The sequence below is a fragment of the Peromyscus californicus genome, unplaced genomic scaffold, assembly GCF_007827085.1.
Source record: "Peromyscus californicus insignis strain IS unplaced genomic scaffold, ASM782708v3 Scaffold_4__1_contigs__length_199733344, whole genome shotgun sequence".
In the NCBI taxonomy this organism is placed as follows: domain Eukaryota; kingdom Metazoa; phylum Chordata; class Mammalia; order Rodentia; family Cricetidae; genus Peromyscus; species Peromyscus californicus.
This window is the reverse complement of record NW_026294562.1, coordinates 169,216,289-169,232,949: the sequence shown is the minus strand read 5'-3', so window position 1 is coordinate 169,232,949 and position 16,661 is coordinate 169,216,289. Positions and strand designations below refer to the sequence as shown.

At 51.6% G+C, this 16,661-nt stretch overlaps 1 protein-coding gene across 4 annotated transcripts in view; it reads right to left on the bottom strand.

Annotated features, from left to right (window-relative positions):
* Positions 1 to 16,661, bottom strand: part of Ercc1 (ERCC excision repair 1, endonuclease non-catalytic subunit) — a 45,261-nt gene that overhangs the window by 17,278 nt on the left and 11,322 nt on the right. For 3 of the 4 annotated variants that reach the window (XM_052761207.1, XM_052761209.1, XM_052761210.1), the window contains 2 exons: positions 4,021 to 4,331; positions 3,529 to 3,646 (listed from right to left, as the gene is read on the bottom strand). In XM_052761207.1, coding sequence (XP_052617167.1) covers positions 3,529 to 3,639 — 111 coding nt within the window. In that variant the 5' untranslated portion in view covers positions 3,640 to 3,646; positions 4,021 to 4,331. Of the gene's footprint in view, positions 1 to 3,528; positions 3,647 to 4,020; positions 4,332 to 16,661 lie in introns of those variants that run through there. The other variant, XM_052761208.1, reaches the window with a different exon arrangement.

The window sequence follows — 16,661 nt, the reverse complement described above, 5'->3', positions numbered from 1 at the left end:
AAGACATTTCCATTTGGAAGTTTGTCTTCTTGGCACAAAATGGCCTACTGGGCAAAGAACTGCCCTTGCCTCGACGGCTGACAGTACTAATGCAATGCTATCCTTTCTGGACAAGCGGGACACAAGGAAAGCGACCACTGTACTCTGCCAAGACAGAGTAAGATGGTCTTTCAGAATTCCTGCTTCTGAAAATGGTCTGTCAGATACTTTAGGCCTGTAGCCAATTTGAATGCACCAACAATGCTGAGAAACATTAGGTGACTGTCCAGGCTGCCAGCTGTCTCCGTTTACTCTTGCAAGATTCCCGAAAGTTGCTTGCATCCATCTACCATTTCTCAGGTACCATTATATTCCTTCTCAGGTCTTTGATGGGATTGAAGACTAGCAGTTATAGTTACAACCTAGTAGATAGAACATATTAAGTATTAGATTCAGGTTCTTTAGGATAGGACACCTTTTGGAATGATCTTTGTAACATGCCATTTACCTATGCTCTATACTTCTCTGGATTATAGTATGTGTTTCTTGCTTGATATTGTTTGCATTGGTTGTAGTTCCATCTTATCTAGGTCATTATCCCTCATTATTCCTGGACTATATTTGATAACCATTCCTTTGTATATAGTCTTGTATTAGGTTAGAACTTTCTTATTTAGACAAAAAGGGGGAGATGTAGTGGGTAGCCATTCCAGCTTTGATCTGGAAGTTCCAACCCCCATTGAGACTTCGGCAACTGTCACGCCTACAAGGCGGGGCGAAAGGAGGCGCCTGGGGACCTGAGATCTGGATCGGTGGGCTCTCTCTCTGTTGCGGGACCCTGGACTGGAGAGGTGTACCAAGCAGAGCTCCAGAGAACACCGCTGGACTGCGATACACCTTCCCCAGACTCCGCGACCTACCTATCCCTTACTTTGTAAGTTACGCCATTAAATAAATCTCCTTTTATCTACGTGGAGTGGCCTGAATAATTTCACCAATACTCCTGCCTCAGTCTCCCCAATGCTGTGATTACAGGAACTTACTACCATGTCTGACTCAGATTTATTTCTCTTTTCTTAAGATTGACTTATTTTTATTTGTGTATGTATCTTTTGTTTGTTTGTTTGTTTGTTTGTTTGTTTTGTTTTTTGAGACAGGGTTTCTCTTGTGTAGCTTTGGAGTCTTTCCTGGAACTCACACTCTGTAGTCCAGGCTGGCCTCGAACTCACAGAGATCCGCCTGCCTGTGTCTCCCGAGTGCTTGGATTAAAGGCGTGCGCCACCACCGCCGCCGCCCTTTGTGTATGTATCTTTATATGTATGCCGTATATGTGCAGGTGTGGGTGCCCGGAGACGCCAGGGGAGGATGTCAGATCCCTGAAGCTGGACTTACAGGCAGTTGTGGGCTGCCTGACATGGGTGCGTGAACGAAGCTTAGGTCTCCTGGAAGAGCAGAAAATCCGATGTTTGTTGTTGTTGTTGTTTTGTTTTTAAAGATAGCAGCAAGCGCCCGTAATGGGTGGGTCGTCTCACCAGCTTCCATATTTCCTTTGAAATCTGTTTGTTTTGTTTCCGAGACAGGGTTTCTCTGTGTAGCCCTGGCTGTCCTGGGACTCACTCTGTAGACCAGGCTGGCCTTGAACTCACAGAGATCCACCTGGCTCTGCCTCCCGAGTGCTGGGATTAAAGGCATGTGCCAACATCGCCTGGCTTCTTTTTTAAATTTGTAGGTTTATTTTTATTTTATTTGTATTGAGTGTTTTGCCTTCATGGATATACATGCACCATGTACATTCCTGGTGCCTTCAGCATCCAGGAGAGGGTGTTGGATCCCCTAGAACTGGAGTTACAATTACTTGTGAGCTGCCATGTAGGTGCTGGGAACTGAACTTGCATCCTCTGCAAGAGCAGCCAGTGCATTTAACTGCTGAGCCACCTCTCCAGGACCCTGATTTCCCTTTCTTAAAGTACAAAAGTTCAATTCTTAAACATCAGCTCTGGGGCCCGGGACATGGCTCAGCGGACAGCAGCACCTGACCACCTAAGCTTGATGCCTGAGAGCTACGTGGTAGGAGGAAAGACCTGACTCCCAAAAGCTGTAGCCTGACCTCCACCTGAGTGCCATGGCAAGCATACCCTGACACACAGAGATCCAAAGTCATATCTTGAAAATCCAAAAAAAAAAAAAAAAAAAAAAAGAAAAGAAAGAAAATCCAGAATACTGGTCATACACAACACCTAGCAGAGATTACTGTGTTGATTACACCTGTAATGCCCTAGCATTTGGGAGATGGAGGCAGGAGTATTGTTGCAAGTTCTAGGTCAGCCAGGCCCACCATAGCAATTCTCAGAAAGGAAGGAAAGAAGGAAGGAAGGAAGGAAGGAAGGAAGGAAGGAAGGAAGGAAGGAAGGAAGGAAGGGAGGGAGGGAGGAAGGCTGGCAAGATGGCTGGATGGGTAAAGGCGCTTGCCACCAAACTTCATGACCTCTGTTCAACCCCCAGGACCCAAACAATATGAGGAGAAAACCAACTCCCATAAGTTATCTATTTCGCCGGGCGGTGGTGGCGCACGCCTTTAATCCCAGCACTCAGGAGGCAGAGCCAGGCGGATCTCTGTGAGTGCGAGGCCAGCCTGGGCTACCAAGTGAGTCCCAGGAAAGGCGCAAAGCTACACAGAGAAACCCTGTCTCGAAAAACAAACAAACAAACAAGCAAAAAGTTATCTATTTCACCTTCACAGGAGCCCCATAGCACACACCCTCACTTACACACACACCATAAAGAAATGTTTTAGGGGCTGGAGAAGTGGCTTGGCAGTTCAGATCACTGGCCCTTCAAGAGGATCTGGGTTCCATTCCCAGCCCTAATATGGCAGCTCAAAATACTTATCTGTCCAGCTCCAGGGCATCCAATGCCCCTCTCTGGCCTCTGCAGGTACACGCATGTAGTACTCAGACATATTGCAGGCAAAACAGCTACACATATAAAATAAAATAATGAATGTTTTTTAAAAACCAGGATGGGCCAGGCAGTGGTGGCGCACGCCTTTAATCCCAGCACTTGGGAGGCAGAGCAGGCGGATCTCTGTGAGTTCAAGGCCAGCCTGGGCTACAGAGTAAGTTCCAGGAAAGACGCCAAAGCTACACCGAGAAACCCTGTCTCGAAAAACCAAAATCCAAACAAACAAACAAAAAAACCAGGATGGCCCATTACTGTAATCCCAGCACTTGGGAGGGACAGATCGAAGGAACAGGGTTCAAGGCCAACCTCAACTACATATCAATCTCAAGGATCGCCTAGGAAACATGTGACCCAATCTCAAAGACCAAAACTAAACAAACACAACCACCACTGGCCAGCCTACAGCTCGTGGTTTAGCCCTCTCTTTACCACCCTGCCACCCCATTTTACAGACGGGGAAACCGGATTGTAGGAAACCGCAGGCTATTTTTCCAAAGCAACTCAAACCTCAGAGTTCGCTAAACTCACACCGTGATCCCAGAGCGCCCTTCCTGTCCCCTTCACTCCCGACAGCCCCCAAGTCCTTGCCCTTACCCCTGCGGGAGGGATCTCGTCTTCCTCCAGGGGGATAACAAACTTCTTCCTGGTGGGCGGCCCTGAGGGCTGCGGCCGACTTCCCTCGTCCTTCCCAGGGTCCATCTGGGGCCTGAGAGGCGTGGCGACATCGACGTTAGCGCTTCCATCTCCCAGAGGTGCCCCCCAAAAGGTTGCACGGTTCCCGAAGCGTTAGGTTCCAGGAGCCCGCCCCGTGAGCCCGCCCCTTTCAGCCTTCCCACTTCCGATTGGTCCGTGGGCCCTGCAGCCCCGCCCACTGGCCTATTACCCCGCCTCACACCCGCTCAGGGACAGTTGGCCCCGCCCCCAGAGGCACACCTGGAGGTGCTCGCCCCGCCCAGTCTCGGCCTCGTCTCAGCCTCGGCAACGATTGGCCTCTTCCCCTACCAATCATCAACCCGCGACCTGCACCTCTCCGCCTGCCCTCTCTGCCCTACCTCTGGATCCACGCGCTGTCAAACTCACCTGGTCTTTCCCGAGGCCTACAAGAAAATACCACAAAGGGAGTAGAGGCGACACACCGCCAACGCGGCCAGCGCGACCCCTGGCTGGACTCACTTCCGGCCTCTCTGGCCGGCCGCTCGTCTCGCTGCTCCCCAGGAGAGTAGAGGGGAGAGGCGCTGTCTTCGCGGCTGCTCTCTATGGTCCTGGAGGACCGTGGGAGGCTTAGGGCGGGTTAGAGGCGCGGATCTTGGTACCTGGGAGTCTTTGAAGCCGAGAGGTCCTGTTACAAGGCCCTGTTGGGCGCTTCCTGTGTTCCCAGATCCCAGACGGGGCTCAGTGAAGAAATCAAACGAGAGAGAGGGGGAGGGGAAGGGAAAAGAGAGAGAGGAGGGGGGCGAGATGTCCCCGTGGGTTGGCTTGGTTTGAACCTCAGCCCACGGACTCTGACTCACTCATTCTAAGCCATTCCCCCACCTGCATGCTGAACAGCGGCTGCTAGCGACAGCCGTGGCCTCCCCAAGGGCTTCCAGTCCAGAGGGACCGTCAGACGTGTTCCCACCCAAACAGGGACAGCCTAGAGTGGGCAGGGCCGGCATGGGAGAGTCCAGGGGACACTGAGACCTGGTTAGGGAGAGCACCTGACCCAGCCCGGGTGTCGGAACGGGCTTCCTGAAGGAAGGGACACCCGAGCCCTGAGACCTGGGGCCCGGTGGATGACTTAGTATTACTCATTTCCTGAAAGGAGAATTTCACCCTGTTCCAACTTGGAGTTCTCTGATTGCTAAGGAAATAGGGCATCGTTTTGTGAATTTAATGGTCTTATATGTTTTGTGTTCTTGCTCATTTCCTTTGCCCATTTTTTTTTTTAAAGATTGGCTCATATCCTTTGCCCATTTTTTTTTTCAAAATGAGCAATTCAATTCAACAGTTTTTAAAATTAAAAAGGGGGAGGCAAAGGAGATGAGCATCTTTTTATTACTGCCAGTTTATTGGAGGGATGCTTGGGTGTCGAGTCTGTTAGTCACTTCCATAGATTGCAAATGTTTCCTCCTGGTTCATACTTTGGGAATTCTCCGGTTTTGCATGTATTTACCAAGGTGTCCTCCACATTCTTTTGGTCTTGGTTCTTTGAGGGAGAACATACCTTAAGGTTATAATATGTAATCCGCTATGTATTTTAACGTTTTCCTTGTTATGGGGTATGGTGTGTGTGTGTGTGTGTGTGTGTGTGTGTTTGTGTGTGTGTGTGTGTGTGTGTGTGTATACAAGCACATGCCTACATTGGGCATTCTAGGCAGAGTCTCTACCACTGAGCCTCGTCCCCACACCCTTGGAAATATGATACATATTGACAGTTAATAGCTGAGCATGGTGGTTCACACCTTTAATCCCAAGCACTCAGGAGGCAGAGGCAGGCTGATCTCTGTGAGTTCGAGGACAGCCTGGTCTATAGAGTGAGTTCCAGGACAGCCAGAGCTACAAAGTGAGACCTTGTCTCAATTTGGGGGGGGGGGGGGGGAGTTAGTAGTAAGTAGCCCTTGACCCTACCAGTACAGGAAAAGAAAAGGGCTAAGCGGCCACTGAACCAGAGCACCCTTCACAAGCCTGGCCTCCAGAGGGCGCGCCTGAACCGTGTGTTGCGTGAAGGAGACGCAGAAACCCAGCTTTTGCAACGCTTTCGTTTCTCTACCTGGAATCATTTGCTGAGGCTGAAAGGATACAGTAAGACAGCGGTGTGTGGTGGCAACCACCAGCATACCTTTAAAGCCAGTCCTGAGGAAACTGAAGCAGGAGGAATGCCGCAAGTTCCAAACTAGCTTGTGCTACATAGTGACTTTCAGTCCAGCCTGTGCCACAAAGCAAGACCCTGAACAACAACTACAACAACAAACCCTGACGTGGTGGCGCACGCCTTCAATCCCAGCACTCGGGAGGCAGAGGCAGGCGGATCTCTGTGAATGTGCAAGGCCAGTCTGGTCTACAGAGTGAGTTCCAGATCAGCCAGGGATACATAAAAGGACCAGGGACTGGAGAAATAGCTTAGCGGTTAAGAGCACTGACTCCTCTCTCTTCCAGAGCATCCACAGGGTGGCTCACAACCATCTCACACTCCAAGGGACCTCCACAGGCACCACCAGGCACACAAAACACTCATGCACATAAGACAAAATAGAATTCCATGCCATTTTAAAAATAAAGTACCAGGACACGTGTCTCTGAGTCCAAACGAAAAGTCAGAGAGCGTGTCTGAGTTGTCAAGCCAAGTGGACCCCTAACGCAGTTTCTCCCACGAGGAGGGTGGAGGGAATCCCAAGCCTTGAGCCTGCAACTCTCTGCAACTCTCGGCTCTGCCGCCAGGGGTCGCCGGCGCCCCGCTAGAGGATTCCCCGGCGGGTTGGGCTGGACCACGCGGGATGCTCAGGACCCAGCGAGAAGGCGATGCGCATCCCTACAGCAGCCAACCTGCGTCCCGGCCGCCCACGGCTGTGACTTGGAGTCGTTTGCATTAGTCAAGGGCGGGAAAAGTTGCTCTTAGTTCTTCATCATGCCGAAGTTTGCTTTCTGTGTTCAGTTTCTGCCCTGAGCCCTGCATGCCCAGATCCAGAACCTCCCACTCCTGGGGCTTTGAGTTCAAATGATCCCACTTTCCTCACTCAGCATCCCGGTCCAGCTCTCCTCCTGAGCTCCCACCTCCTGTATCAACTTGGGGGTCTCCTCTGGACTACAGAAGGGATGGAGAATTGGGGGCTTGGACCAAAAAGTAACTGGACAGCTGGAGACCCTCAAAGGTTCCGCCCTCGGCGGTGGGGAGGCGAGGGTGGGGGGCGCGCGGTGACCGGGCCGGCGTCCCCACCCGCCTCTAAACTTAGCCGTGGTGACGGCGATCGCGGCGGGCTGGGGACGCAGGGGGCCTGAGCAGAGAGGGGGGCGGCTCGCCTAGGCTGTGAGAACCTCTATTTATAGCGCCCGGAGCCCGAAATAGCGTGGAGCAGAGCGGCCGGGATGACGCGGGAGCCGCCCGGGGCTGACTCACCCGGCCCGGAGTGGAGGCCCCGGGATGGGGGACAGTGGAATATGCCGGACCCGACCCCGCGCCTTCATGGACACCTCTTCCACTGGGCCATCCCAGTATGTCCCCTGGGACAGGTGGATGGATGGCAGATACACAGCAAAAGATGTCTGTAGCTTGGGACACTGCAGTTGGATTAGGGGTAGGACTTCCACCAAAGGAATCGGACGAGGTATGCACACCCGCTTCTCACCAGGAAGAGAGTACCGAAATGTTTTAGAGAGGGAGGCACGGACTCATTGACCACAGCCAGCCATCATTCCATAACGTGTCACCTGTACTCCCCCACCCCTCACCCAGTCCCTCCTGTTCCCTCTGCCTGAAATGCTTGTCCCTGCTTCCAAAGACTTGAGAACTCATCCACTTACTTCAGAGCGCTGTTCCCTGTGACCTACTGGCCTGGGATAAACGAGTGGTACCCAGGGTAGCCAAGACAGAGCTAAATATAGATTCAATTTAGCTGATTAGCAAGGATTAAAAAGTGTTTGGCAAGAAGAGAAAATGGATCCAACAGCAGCTTGCTTTCTGTTCCGGAAGCAGGTGCTACGGGCAGGTATGGCCTGGGAGCCTCGTTGCAGCCCCAGGAGGGGCACACTGCAGTGATGCTTATTGGGGGAAGCTCAGCTAGGCTGACAGTGCCACACTGTGCCACCTACACCTGGGCACCTGGTCCTGAGGTGAGGCCGGCCCCAGCATCAGGGCCTTAGGGAGCCCAGGAAAGGTGTGATGACCCCTCAGGGGCCCCCTGGCCTTTCAGGACATCAAAATGACTGCTGTAACTAAATGTGGACACTTGGCAGATTTTATTGTATTTCCCCCCGAGTTTAATGGAGCCTGCAGGGAATCACAGAAGACCAGACAGGGAAGTAAATGTGAGGGAGCGGGGTGATGTCTCACTGAAGCCCAAACCGGATGGCAACTTGTAACAATTTAACAGTGCTAAAATGCATGTGGAGGCCCAAACCCAGATGCCAGCCCTCCAGGGGCTGAAGCCAGAGGATGAAAGGTTAGAGGCCAGCTGGGCTACTCAGCAAGGCTCTGTCTTAATAAAGTAAAATAATGGCGGTAGGCTAGCTCTGTAGGTAGGGCATTTGCCTAGCATCGACAACGTCCTGGGTTCGATCCCCCATCACTGCATAAACCTTGCATGCTGGTTCAGGCTTGTTATCCCAGCACACAAGAGGTGGCAGCTGAAAGATCAAGAGCCCAAGGTCATCTGGGGTCTGGGGCTACTCAGAGAGTTGGAAGCCAGCCTGAGCGACATGAAACTGTCTCAAAAATCGACAGGTAAATAAGGAAACAAGTAAAGAGTACTATGACCTTAGTTAGTCTATAACGTGTTAAAAACATCAAAAACAGGGGCTGGAGAGCTGGCTCGGTGGTTAAGAGTGCTGACTGCTCTTCCAGAGGACCCAGGTTCAGTTCCCAGCACCCACAAGGCAGTTCACAACTGTCTGTAACTCCAGTTCCAGGGGACCCAGCACCAATGCACATAAAACACAAAATGAATTAATTAAAACATCAGGACGGTAGTGGCGCACGCCTTTAATCCCAGCACTCGGGAGGCAGAGGCAGGTGGATCTCTGTAAGTTAGAGGCCAGCCTGGTCTCCAAAGCGAGTTCCAGGAAAGGCGCAAAACTACACAGAGAAACCCTGTCTCAGAAAACCAAAAAAAAAAAACAAAAACAAAAAAAACATCAGAAACAGTGACACCTTCTTACTAACTTCTGAAGAATATTTAATTAATTAGAATTTAATTAATAAAAATTAAATATTCTGAAGAATATTAAACTGTACAACACAGGTTAACATGAAATTTGTTTACCATTATGATGTTAATGAGATTACACGTCCCTTGAATTAACCACTTTCTTTCTTTATCTAGTTGAGACAGAGTCTCTCTGTGTAGTTCCAAGCCAGCCTGGAACTCACTATATAACTCAGGTTAGCCTTGAACTCACAGAGATCCGCCTCTCTCTGCTGCCCAAGTGCTGGGATTAAAGGTGTGTGCTGCGCACCATCACACCTGGCTCGATTTCTTTCTTTCTTTTATTAATTCTTTTTCTTTCGTGTGTGTGTGTGTGTGTGTGTGTGTGTGTGTGTGTGTGTGCAAATGATACAGGGATGGAGGTCAGAGAACAAGTTTGTGGAGTCAGTTCTCACCTTCCATCTCTCCACGGGTTCCCAGGGTAGAACCCAGGTTGCCTGGCTGGCATGGCGAACATCTTTGCCACTGGGACATTTCGCTAGTCCAGCTTCTCCTCTCTCTCTCTCTCTCTCTCTCTCTCTCTCTCTCTCTCTCTCTCTCTCTCTCTCTCTCTCCCCCCCCTTTTCTCTCCCCAGTGTCTAATACAAACCAGTCTAGCCTCAAACTTACTATGCAGCTGAAGATGATTATCAACTCCTGATCCTCCTGCCTTCACTTCCCCAATGCTGGGAAGACATAATTCAACCACCAAATCTGGTTCTGCAGTGCTGGGGACAGGGACGGGACCCAGGGCGTTGTGCATCCTCATCACATCTAGTTCTGCAGTGCTTGGGACTGGGAAAGGGATGAAATCCAGGGCTTTGAGCATGCTCACCACATCTGGTTCTGGAGTGCTGGGGACGGGGACTGGGATGAGAACCAGGGTTTTGCGCATGCTCACCACATCTGGTTCTGCAGTGCTGGGGACTGGGAAAGGGATGAAATCCAGGGCTTTGCGCATGCTCACCACATCTGGTTCTGCAATGCTGGGGACGGGCACTGGGATGAGACCCAGGGCTTCTCACATGCTAGGCGAGCACTCTGGCCACTGGGCCTCATCCCAGCCTGGGACTTCTGATTTTGTAGATAAATAAACTAAGGCTCAGAGGGGTTTAAAGTCACAGCTGGGCAGCTCCAGGGCTGATCTTAGAACCAGAGCACTGTGGTCTTCTGTCAGTCATAACATTAGGTCACTGCTTCTGACATGCTTGTCACACGTGGAGGCCGTTGACCAAAATGTGGCTGTTTTTGTTGTTTTATAATAATTATTATTACTTATGTTTGAGATTTCTTTTACATTTATTTGGAAGGGGAACATGCGCACACTATTCATACGGAGGTCAAAGGACAACATTCAGGAGTGAACGTTTTTCTCTGTCCTCCACCGTGTGGTCCCGGAGATTGAAGCCAGATCATCAGACTTGGTAGCAAGTGTCCTCACCCACTGAGCGGTCTTGCTGGCCTCGTGACTTTTTTGTATTTAACTTAAATTCACTCATTCATTCATTAGGGATGGGGTCTCTTTGTAGCTGGTCTTAACTCTTGGTCCTCCTGCCTCACAGCCTGGCTGGGATGACCGCCACGGGACATCAAGTATGGCTGTGTTTTGTTTTGTTTTGCAGCAGGGCCTCCCTATATAGGCCAGGCTAGCCCAGGAAAAAACCAAACCCTCTCCCAAAAAAATTTCAGCAATACACCTGCCTCAGTTTCCCAAGAGATGAGGTTTAAAGTGGGAGCCACCATACTTGGCTAGAGTGTTGGGGTTTCTTTTTGCTATGTATACAGTATTCTTTCTGCATGCCTGCAGGCCAGAAGAGGGCACCAGATTTCATTACAGATGGCTGTGAGCCACCATGTGGGTGCTGGGAATTGAACTCAGGACCTCTGGAAGAGCAGTCAGTGCTCTTAACCACTGAGCCATCTCTCCAGCCCAGAGTGTTGGGGGTTTCTTGACAATTTACTTGTTCTTAGGAGGAAGTAGGGCACATGCATGCCGCAGCACACACATGGGGGTCAGAAGAGGACTTCATGGGGTCGGTTCTCTCCCATGTTTACAAGGGTTCCTGGGATCCAGCTCCGGTTGTCAGGCTTGAGGCAAGCACCTTTCCCTGTCCAGTCATCTTGCCAGCCAGAGTCTGAGGTTTTAATTTGCTTTGCTTCCCCTCCACACACCCCCACCCCCACCCAAAACAGGGTCTGGCTGTGTATCTGAGGTTAGGCAGGAACGGGGGCAATCAACCATCTCTCAAGCTCCTGAGAACTGGGTACAGCTTAATTTTTATTAAGTCACATTAACAAATGTGATATGTTGAGAATGTTATAAAAACTAACAATGCTGAGACCGCCAGGCGGTGGTGGTGCACGCCTTTAATCCCAGCACTCGAGAGGCAGAGGCAGGTGGATCTTTGTGAGTTCCAGGCCAGCCTGGTCTACAGAGTGAGATCCAGGAAAGGAGCAAAGCTACACAGAGAAACCCTGTCTCGAATAACCAAAAAACCAACCAAACAAAAAAACAATGCTGAGACCCCAGGAGGTATAGCTGAGTGGTAGAGCCCTGCCTAGAATCCCCCAGTGAGGGGCTGGGGGTGTGGCTCAGTGGTAGAGCCCTGCCTAGAATCCCCGGGCGTTGGTTACTCCTGATGCTCCTTATGTGCTTGCTCAGTGTGACTTGGTGCTCATTGGGGATTCAGCAGTAGAGGAGGCTTTGAGAAAACTCAAAGAAGGAATCACACTGAAGAACAAGGATCACAACCTCTCTAGCAAACTAATCAAATCACCAGCGAGGGGCTGGGGGCGTGGCTCAATGCCTATCTTGCTGAAAGCTCTGAGTTCCACCCCAAACACCATAACAAAGAAAGAAAGAAAGAAAGAAAGAAAGAAAGAAAGAAAGAAAGAAAGAAAGAAAGAAAGAAAGAAAGAGAGAAAGAGAGAAAGAGAGAGAGAGAGAGAGAGGGAGGGAGGGAGGGAGGGAGGGAGGGAGGGAAGGAAGGAAGGAAGGAAGGAAGGAAGGAAGGAAGGAAGGAAGGAAGGAAGGAAGAGAAAAAGAAAAAAAAACTCAGAACTAGGGAGCCAGAGGCCAGCAGCTCTCTGTGAGTTCAAGAGCAGTCTGGTTGTCTTACCCAGACACTGTCTCAAAAGGAAGTAAGTGGCTCGTGAAACTGGAACCCAGGGGAGCAGTGCACACCTGCAATCCTAGCACTCTGGAGGAAGAAACAGGAAGCTCAGCTCTTCAAGGCCATCCCTCCAAGGGCTGGCAAGTTCAAAGCCAGCCTTGACCACATCAAAATAAATGAGTAAATGAAACCAATGATTAAAGGAATTGATAGACCGGTTTGGGAGAGGAGGCCAGGCAGGCCTTGTTGAGAGCCATGGCAGGTAACAGAGACAGTCTGAAACCTCCGGCTTCCCCCATCACATCCCCCTGGAGGGAGACAGAAGAGGGCTCGGCGGCAGCAGCGGACTGTGGAAGAGTATGTGAGCTTCCGTCTCAGGTTTGCTCAGCTTCGGCTTGGTTCCCTCCTGAGCCGGGGAGCTCATGACCTCCCGGCTTGTAGGCACCTCTCGGGAGCAGCAGAGGTGGCTGTTTTTTAAACTGGCAGCCGCCTGTCACCCAGCACCCGCTCGGTGCCAAACTGTGGGCTGAATGCCTCCGCGGCAAATGCTCACCCTAACCCTAGAAGGGAAGGTACTGTTTGTTCTCACACATTTAACACGGGAGGGAACCTGTCCGCCTCCCCCTGCTCCCGGCCACACGGGCGGGCGCGGATGCTCAGGCTGCCTTCTGTTAGCATCATCCAGCATCGTCGGGGAAAGGCTCCCATTCCAAACCTCAGCTCACAGGGGTTAGGTTGAGTCTATCTCTTTTCAGGAGAATTCGCCCCATCCAGGCCCAGCCCAGTCCTCTGCCCACATGTGACCATGATTGGTTCAAGGGCAGGCATGTGACCCTGTTGGGGGCCAATGAATGATGGCTGAGGCAGGAGGCTTGGATCCTAGGCGCCCGCTTGGAGAGCACAGTGAACTCTTTGCTAAAATAACGTAGATGAAATAAGGGCCGAGGAATGTGGCTCAGTGGGTAGAGTCCTTGCCTAGCAACCCTGAAGACCTGGGTTCAATCTCCAGCACCAAGCGGCACAAACCGGTTCTGCCATCACTTGGGAGATGGAAGCAGGAGGATTAGAAGTTCACAGTCATGGTTAAGAATACTGGTGGTGGTGGGCGGTGGTGGCGCACGCCTTTAGCCCCGGCACCTGGGAGGCAGAAGCAGGCAGAGCAGGCAGATTTCTGTGAGTTTCAGGCCAGCCTGGTCTACAGAGTGAAATCCAGGACAGTCCGAGTGGTTACACAGAGAAAACCTGTCTGGGAAATAAACAAGCAAACAAAAAGAACATATATTTGAATCTTTGGTTTCTAGTTAATGGAACTGTTTGAGAAGAATTAGGAGGCGTGGCTTTGTTGGAGGAGGTGTGTCCCTGGGGTGGGCTTTGTTGGAGGAGGTGTGTCCCTGGGGTGGGCTTTGTTGGAGGAGGTGTGTCCCTGGGGTGGATTTGAGGGTTCACTTGCTCTCTACCTACAACTCTCTGGATCAGATGTCAGCTCTTACTTCTGCTCCAATGCCATGCCTGTCTGCCACCAGACTCCCTGGCATGATGGTCATGGGCTCTCACCCTCTGAAGCTGTAAGCAAGCCCCCAATTAAAGGCCTCCTTCTACATGTTGCCTTGGTTATGGTGTTTCAACACAGGGATAGAGCAGTAACTAAGACAGATCCCCAGCACTGACGTGGCGGCTCAAAACAATCCAATACTTGCCGGGCGGTGGTGGTGCATGCCTTTAATCCCAGCACTCGGGAGGCAGAGGCAGGCAGGTCTCTGTGAGTTTGAGGCCAGCCTGGTCTACAGAGTGAGTTCCAGGACAGCCAGGCTATGCAGAGAAACCCTGTCTCAAACAAACAAACAAACAAACAAACAAACAAACCAAAGGAAAAGGAGCAACTCCACAAAGCTGTCCCCTGACCACCACACACACGTGACACTGTACCCCCCATCATGCACATGCAATAATAAATAAGTGAATAAGTAAGTAACATGGAGAGCCTGCCTTGAGGGAATCACAGAGAAATATGGAAATGTAGACACAGCTTCATGGCATCAAGCTGTGACTGAAGTGATATTCACTTGTTTCTCTTTTTCTCCCTCCCCCACACTCTCTCTGTTTTTTACTTATTTGGTAAGCCAATATATTTTCCTAGTCCAGTGTGTTGTGTAGCCAAGGCTGAGAAATTTCTGATGAATCCCCGGCTTCTCTCCAAGGCCTCCCAGAACTAGTCCAGTACTCGACTACTCTGAGTCCTGGGGACAGCATCATGATATTCTCGGCATTAGAGCTGGGACCCGGTAAGGCCCGGGCTGTGTGATCCTCCATACATGTCTGGGTGCTTGCCCACTCCCTCACAAGACAGGCTGTCTGTGGGGACCGGGGGTATCACCTCCATGTCCACAGACACAGACTTGAGCCAGACCCTGGCCTGAAGCTTCTCCTTGTGGTCCTGGCTGGCTGATGGCGCCTCTTAGCAGCTCTTACCATGCATTGTGGATGACATACCGGGTGGGTTCTTTTCATCTCCGGTACCATAAACAGCATGAAGTTCAATGCTGCATCCCCAGGGGCAAGCCTGGCACATAGAAGAGCCGTAAAAATGTATGTCGAGGGTTCAGTAGGTGAAGGTGCTTGTCACCAACTCTGAACATGGAGTTCACTCCTGGGGACCCACTCCACAAAGCTGTCCTCTGACCTCCACAGCCCACAAGGCCTTGCATAATAATAAACAAACAGGTTTGGGGTTTTGTTTTGTTTTTGGTGGTTCTCTCTCTCTCTCTCTCTCTCTCTCTCTCTCTCTCTCTCTCTCTCTCTCTCTCTGTGTGTGTGTGTGTGTGTGTGTGTGTGTGTGTGTGTGTGTGTGTTGAAAAATGGTCTCATTACAAAACCTTGGCTGGCCTGGAACTCAATATGTAGACCAGGCTAGCCTTTCTTAGAGATATCTGCCTGCCTCACTTCCTGAGAAGACCCGGGGGTGGTGGTGGGGGTTTCTGGGACTAAAGGTGTGCACCGCCCTGCTTGGCAAATAAATAAACTTTTTAAAAGTGTATGATGGGATCATCGAGATGGCTCAGTGTTGGTAAAGGTGCTCTTGGAACCCATGTAAAGGCACACACACACACACACACACAGAAAAAAAAAAAAAAAAAAACGTAAAAGCCACTTTTGATGGCATAAGCCATCCCAGTACTTGGAGGTCAGAGGCAGGCAAATCTCTTGGAGTTCAAGGCCAGCTTGGTCTACACAGAGAGTTCCAGGCCAGCCAAGGCTGCATAGTGAGACCCTATCTCAAAGGGAGGGAGAGGGAGACAGGGAGAGAGACAGAGACAAAGAGACAGAGACAGAGAGAGACAGGCAGAGGAAGGGGAAGGAGAGAGAGACAGAGAAAGGGATGAAGAGGGAGGGAGGGGTCAAGGAGGCAAAGACAGGCAGATCTCTGTGAGTTCAAGGCTAGCCTGGTATAACCTAGCTCAAAGAGGAGAGAGGAGAGAGGGGAGGATGGGAGACAGACAGACAGACAGACAGACAGACAGACACACACACACACACACACACACACACACACACACACACATGGGGGTGGGTGGTGGGTGGGGGAAGAGCGGCCCTGAGAGGCAGAGAGAGAGACAGAGAAATACAGACAGGCAGGCAGACAGAAAGAAAGACAAGCTGAATCTGCAGGATGCTACCTTGCAGTTAGCCCCTTGGCCACATTGCAAGCACCCCGCCCCGGGGTTGGGACGTGGGGGGAGTCCCGCATGCCTCGGGTTGCTCCTTCCGCGATGCCCGAGCGTGGAGGGCCCCCTCCTAGCCGCGCTCGAGGCTCCTGGAAGGTTCTGCGCGACGGTGACTCAGGCGCGTCCCCGGCTCCCCGGGCGCGCACGGCCTCGGCCACCCGCGCGCGCGGCGGCTCCATTTTTACCCGAACGCCGCTAAAAATAGTCCCCGCGCTGCGAGCGGAGCCCGAAATAGCGGCCGCCTGATAAGGCAGCGACGACTCAGCGCTTCCGGGGAGCGGAAGGCAGCCGGGAGGCGGCCCCGCGGTCACCCCGGCCAGCCCAGCCCGGATCTGCTCCCCCCTCGGCCGGGGCCTGAATCTGTCCGTCCGACCTCTGCATCTGTCCGTCCATCCCAGCCCCGTGGCCGCCGCGGGTCCCGGGAGGCAGCCCGGCTGAACGCAGAGAGAGGAGGGTCTGACATCCTTCTGTGCTGGGGTGGGTCTCCTGAGATGCCGGAGCTGGGACTCACCCTGGGCCTGACTCAGGTCCCTATTTATTTTTGTTTGTTTTTGAGTCAAGGTCTGGCTGACCTGCAACTCGCTTTGTAGACCAGGCTGGCCTCGAACTCAGATCCACCTGGCTCTGTCTCTGGGTTTAAAGCCGTGTGCCAACACTGCCCGGCTTGTGTCATTTTTAAAAATATTTGTTTATTTTTTTAGACAGGGTCTCAAATATGCAGCCCTGACAGGCCTGGAACTTGCTCTGTAGACCCGAGATTCCATCTGCCTCTGCCTCCGCCTCCGGAATGCTGGGATTAAAGCGTAGCATGCCTGGTTCTTTCTTTCTTTCTTTATTGGTTTTAAAATATCTTAAATATGCACTTATTTAGTGTGTATGTACACCTGTGGAGGCCAGAGGTCAAGGTCGTATCTTCTTCCTCAAGGTCTTTCCACCCTGGAGCTTGCTCACTGTCCACACCGCCTGACCACAGAGCCCCAGGAACCCTCCTGTCTCCGCCTCTGGGACTA